The 6,000-nt window shown below is 41.9% G+C and overlaps 1 protein-coding gene across 2 annotated transcripts; it reads left to right on the top strand.

Moving 5' to 3' along the window:
* Positions 1-627: 627 nt before the first annotated feature.
* Positions 628-2,921, top strand: LOC129718598 (zinc finger protein ZFP2-like). Of its 2 annotated transcripts, none has more exons than XM_055669521.1 (3): positions 628-1,051; positions 1,159-1,605; positions 1,705-2,921. In XM_055669521.1, the coding sequence occupies exons 1-3, from the start codon at positions 798-800 to the stop codon at positions 2,792-2,794; spliced, it is 1,791 nt and encodes a 596-aa protein (XP_055525496.1). In that variant the 5' UTR covers positions 628-797; the 3' UTR covers positions 2,795-2,921. The 2 variants fall into 2 exon arrangements, with proteins under 2 accessions (XP_055525496.1, XP_055525495.1); XM_055669520.1 differs by having other exon boundaries at positions 631-1,051; positions 1,156-1,605.
* Positions 2,922-6,000: the final 3,079 nt, after the last annotated feature.

Genomic DNA, 6,000 nt, shown 5'->3' with positions numbered 1-6,000 from the left:
TTTTCAGTGTACAATTCCTGGTGATCTTTCTTTTCACTGGTCAATAACGTAGCTGGCCACGCCCAATGCAGATCAATAGAGGAAGGGATATCGGGAGTGTTAGTTTAATACTTGTTGCTACTAGAGACCGAGGAATCCTCTGCATCATCCACAAGTATCAAAGGAAGGAATTAGTGTTAGTGGAAAGGAATTGATCTGGATCCATCGAGGTTGATGGTGCGATCTTTTCTACACCAATTCGCGCACGATATGGTTACTTCTCGGCCTCTAGACAACGGTCACCAGGAGACGATATAAATAGAACCACGCCACGATCGCTGCATCGGCATACAGGAGAATTGAAGTTTCTAGTTATCTTTGGCAACCTACAATCGTTAACAGTCTGTATCACACCAAACTTCGCGTTTCATCCCGTGAACTTTTTAAATTTACCTAGAAACAAATAGATTTCGTAAACGCAACAACCGCACGCCAAACGCAAACTAAGCAAACTCTCAAGATTAAAACAGGTCGAACTAAAAATGGAGAATATAAATCTTAACTTAATGTCCAAAAGCTCCAAACGAATAATTGATTCACAGTTGATTTTATTTGTAGTAATTTTATATCGGGATAAACAGTATACGGTTTTGGCGTGCATTTCATAACAAATTTTTGTTCGCGTCTATTCGAGTCGGAAAGAAGTCGGAAAAATATTCTAAATTCTGTGAAATTTTGTGTATGAATTAAAAAATACACATAATCACGTAAAAATCGAAAGGTTAGGTTGTTTCCAGTACGTGAAGTGTGGAAGCGGCATGGAGGAAGTCAGTCGAAAACAGGTGGAAGGACTTATTCCAACGATAAAGGTAGAAGAGCTTATAATATCGGACGACGTGTCCAGGGAAGGAGAAATGCCACTTTCTAGCAGCAATCGATGCTCTAGTGAGCCGATGGTAAAGATCGCCCTGGACGGCGGTTCACCTGATGTGAAACAAGAACCTGGGACGGACATCACGGTTGAAGTTGAGGTTACAGCAGCTGGTAGAAAAAATAAAGCTGCTAGCTCCAGGTATTGGTTTTTTTAAAGGTTATGTTTGAGTTATTGAAATCGTCCTATTTTTGAATTAATATTATTAAATTATTTTTACGGACAATATTGTTTTTCGCTTGCAGCAGCTCAAAAAAGGACAACACCGCTGTTGTTTGTGACTTCTGCAACAAGAAATTCAGCACAAAATACTACTTGAAGGAACATAGAACAATTCACACCGAGGAACGACCTTTCTCGTGCGATATCTGCGGCAAAACATACCGCACAGCTGGGATTTTGCACAAACATAAGAGTATCCACACAGAGGGTGGGGATTTTGAGTGTGACATATGCAAGCGACATTTTACCGTAAAAACAAATTTGGTGGCTCACATGAAAGCTCACCGCCCAGATTGCCCACATAAATGTTTGATTTGCGATAGAACATTCCGATCGAATTGTCGTCTCGTACAACATATGCGCACTCACACCGGTGAGCGACCCTTCAAATGCGACATCTGTGACGCATCATACAACAGACGTTATCCTCTGAACTTACATATGGAGAGCCACAAGGTCGGGCCCACCCCAGAGTAAGTAGTTATACGCAAAAATGACTAGCATGACTGAAGTCTCACTCGAACAGATTAACTTTATCATCTAAATTGTAAATCTTTTTTTTTCTGTTGCAGCAACAACGAGGGTTTAAAGCCGAAACGGACAAAGAACAGCCGAAACGATGGTTCACAGAAATACATCTGCGACATATGCGGTAAACAGTATAAAATAATGAAATCACTCCACTTACATCAGAAGCTTCATCAAAGCACCACTGTGAGGCCTGAGAAAAAAACCCAAAACCAACTGGTGCTCGAGTGTGCGGTTTGTGGAAAACCAAATCTCAGTAGAACAATGCTCAGAAGACACATGATTTGTCACATTAAAGAACGTGCTTTTAAATGCGATATTTGCGGTTCATCATATAAGACAGCTCGAGATGTAAAAGTACACCAGAGAACGCACTCCTCCGAGAGACCGTGTCAATGCGAAATTTGCGGAAAAAGGTTTCTTTTTCCTTCCGCATTGAAGACCCACTTGATGTGGCACAATGAGGAACGGCCTTTCAAGTGCGATATTTGCGGTCAATCTTTGAGGACAGAATATAATCTAAGACTTCATAAACAAACGCATATACGTGAAAATAAATGTTCGGTTTGTGGAAAAAAATTCCGTTTTTCCCGATTGCTCGTACAACACATGCTATCTCATCCCGATCAGCAATTGTGGAAATGTGATATTTGCAGTTCAGTATTTGATACAAATGATTTGTTGAATGTGCACAAACAAGAGCACCATCAGCCTAACAATGAAAGCATAACACCCGAGCATCTTGTGACGCCTGTGACTGCTCCTTCAGAAGAACAAATTTTCAATTGCAATATTTGCGGGTCATCGTATAAAACAGCTATTTACTTTAGAAAACATCAGGAAAGGCACAACTCGGAGAGTGCGTTTAAATGCGAAATTTGCGGTAAGGAATTTGCATTTTCCTACAATCTAAAGCAGCACATGCTTCACCATAATAATGAACGGCCCTACAAATGTGATATTTGTGTTTATACATGCAAGACAAAGGCTGCATTAAGGATGCACGAGAGATCACAGAAGCACCTGAAGCGACAATACAACACAAATGACGATGACGAGCAGAGTGACCAGGCCGATTCTCAGGGTGAAATTAACGTAGGAGAATTTGTTTCTTGTGTGAGTTTAACTGAATAGACGAGTTTTATTTAGCTCTTACCACTAAAAGTAACAAGTAAGTAATGTTGTGTAACATTGATTATTCGAAAAACTGTATCGGCATATGTAATGCGGTATATGTAATAAACTGGCATTTCGAGCAGGACGTTTAGTTGGTTGGAGACAATATTCCGAAAGACAATCCCAGAACGCTATTTCAACTCAAATAACTAGGAGTAAGTCCTCTATGTACTGCCACTTTAGGAGTTCATGCAATAAGGTGAAAAATGTAACTTTTTTGTATAGGGTATCAATATTATCAACCTCAGGTTTGCCCAATTATCGTCAGGAAGGTAATGGTTCTTTATATTGTAGAGCACCTTCCTGCAAAAGATTAGTTCTCGATCACTTCATTTGACGATAATAGAGCCGATACCCTATTTCTCTGCCAATCAAGAAAAAACATAACCAAAAACCCTGCACATTGGGCGGGGGCCTAGCTTGGTTGGTAACATCTCCGCCAACCACGCTCGACGCCTGGGTTCGAATCCCAACGCCGACATAGGTGTCGATAGTTGTTGGGTGGCATGATCCACTCACAGTCAACCTAACTGGTCTAGATTCAATCCTAGTCGACACCGGGAGATTTTCTGAGGCGAAAAATCTCTGGAATCACGCCTTCCATCGCATGAGGAAGTAAAGCCGTTGGCGCCGGTCCGTAATCTAACGAGTCGTGAGTTAGGGTCCTGGGTGGAGTCGCCTCCCTGGGCGTCGGTGATTGGCACAACAACAGTGGCGGAACTAGACCGACGGAAAATAAGCGAGAATAAAAAAAAATCCTGCACAGTTTCGATTAGTAGTTGGAGATATTTTGTGTTTATATTAAGTCAAAACAAAGTCTAACGTCAAGTCCTAATGTTGCCGCTAACGGACCAGCTGTTCACCTTGAGACAGACCCTCGACAAGTTTCGAGAACATAACTTGCAGACACATCATCTGTTTTTGGACTTCAAGGCGGCGTACGATACAGTGAAAAGCAACGAGCGAGAATTAGACTCACCATAAATGTTGGACAGAAATGACTACCTTAAGATACACACCTTGTTTATACAAGATGATCGTTACCTTCGAACATACGTTACATTGATTTGATTTTTCTTCATTCCTTTGTTACCCTTGCTATATGAAATACACGTTTCTTTTATTCGCTCAGCAAACCGCGTGCTTTATTGGTTTTTCATCACAGTTTTCCTTTTTCGTGTGATCCCACGGACTCTGCAGGTGGATTAATTCTACAGGTTATCGGTCCCAGTATCGATTAAGTTAAATCTGGTGAATAAACGTGAAAAGCTGTGTACCGGAATAATCATTATTTTCAGAGGACTGTGTGCGGAGAAAAGGAGCAGATAATAAGATGGCGGAAAGCGTGAAAATTACGTTTGCCAAACTCAACAACAGCAATTATGTATCTTGGAAGTACCGAATGCAAACGATGTTTGAACGAGATGACATTTGGGACGTTGTTAAAAAGACCAAACCAGAGGAAATTGACGGTGCGGCGTTGGAGCTGTGGAATAAAAATGACCGAAAAGCTCGCACGACCATTGCACTTTTCGTGGAGGATAGTCAGTTACGTTTTGTGAAAAAGGCTATAACTGCACGGGAGATGTGGCAAAATTTGCAATCTCACCACGAGAAAGCAACGATCGGGAACCAGGCGTCACTCCTTCAGCAACTGTGTGGTTTGAATTTGGATGAAAACGGCGATGTAGAAAAACATATCGAGCAGGTGGAGGACTTATTCGAAAGACTCGATAATGCTGGTGTTGAACTGGGGGAGCTGCTACGAATAATAATGCTTTTACGCAGCTTGCCGGCATCGTATAGTAATTTTGTTACCACATTGGAAAATCGACGTCAGGATGAACTTACGATGGATCTTGTGATAGTGCGATTGCGGGATGAATACCAGAAACGCGAAAGCTTATCGGGAAAGCAAGCAGCATCAGAGAAGGCTTTGAAAACGAACGTGTTTCAGAAAACTGAAGGTAAAAAGTGTTTTTACTGCCACCAGTCGGGGCATTTCAAAAGAAATTGTCGGAAGTTTCTCGCATCGAAGAAAGAAGAAAACTCGGAGAGGTCGAAGAAACATGCTACAGAGCAACAAGCGAAGCACGTAAAGGCTCAGCCAGTGTCACAGAATCCAGCAGGAAAGAGCAGTTCAGTGTGTGGCGCGGTATGTTTTCTGGCAGGAAATGTAATTACTGATGCTTGGATCATTGACAGTGGCTGCACTTGTCATATGACGAATGACCGCAGTTTCTTCAACGTATTCAAGAGAGATGTCATAATCGAGGTTACGTTGGCTGATGGAAGCAAAACTAAATCTGCTGGATGTGGCAGTGGCATTGTTTTCGGTGTGAACGATTTGGGAAATCGTGTAGCTATTACACTGGAGAATGTCTTGTACGTGCCTACGTTGGAAGGAGGTCTCATATCAGTCCGGAAATTAGCAGTAAAAGGTTTCAATGTTATCTTCAGAGCGAATCACTGTGAAATTAAATCAACTGATGGTGTTGTTGTTGTGGTCGGTGAGACGGCTGGAAATCAATACAAACTGAAAATAGCAGAGCGTTGCATGGTAGCTACTTCGAAGCACCATGGGCTATGTCAACACATTTGGCATCGTAGAATGGGACACCGGAGCGTGGATGTTATAAGCGATATACAGTCTAAGGGATTGGCGAATGGTATGTCGTTGACAGATTGTGGAGAGCGGATCGTGTGCGAATGTTGCCTCAAAGGAAAGTTAACACGAAATCCTTTTCCTCAAATAATAAAGCGTCAGTCAAAGCAGCCTCTAGATCTCATACACACCGATCTCAGCGGTCCTATGGAAAACCTGACACCAAGTGGCAATAAGTATTTTATGGTCGTTATCGACGATTATAGCCGGTTTTGTGTAGTATTTTTGCTAAAGGCTAAGAGTGAAGCTGCTGACAAAATAATAGAGTACGTACGTTGGGCGGAAAATTTGTTTGGTCGCAAAGTTAAAGTTGTGCGATCAGATGGTGGTGGAGAATATACCTGCGAAAGACTGAAGGAATTTTATAAAGCTGAGGGGATCAGAGCACAGTATACAACTCCGTACTCACCTCAGTCCAACGGTACAGCTGAAAGGAAAAATCGAACGCTACAAGAAATGGCAAATTGTATGCTATTGGATGCAGACATGGATAAACGCT

This window comes from Wyeomyia smithii, chromosome 1, assembly GCF_029784165.1.
Source record: "Wyeomyia smithii strain HCP4-BCI-WySm-NY-G18 chromosome 1, ASM2978416v1, whole genome shotgun sequence".
Taxonomy (NCBI): Eukaryota; Metazoa; Arthropoda; class Insecta; order Diptera; family Culicidae; genus Wyeomyia; species Wyeomyia smithii.
Note: the sequence above shows the minus strand (reverse complement) of the source record. Positions and strands in the feature narration are given on the sequence as shown.

What these genes read in the sequence shown, in the direction of transcription:
- LOC129718598 (XM_055669520.1), top strand. Translation starts at nt 798, where the DNA reads ATGGAGGAAGTCAGTCGAAAACAGGTGGAAGGACTTATTCCAACGATA. An exon ending in AATAAAGCTGCTAGCTCCAG is followed by an intron (nt 1,052 to 1,155) that starts GTATTGGTTTTT and finishes TTTCGCTTGCAG; the next exon opens with CAGCTCAAAAAAGGACAACA. An exon ending in AAGGTCGGGCCCACCCCAGA is followed by an intron (nt 1,606 to 1,704) that starts GTAAGTAGTTAT and finishes TTTCTGTTGCAG; the next exon opens with CAACAACGAGGGTTTAAAGC.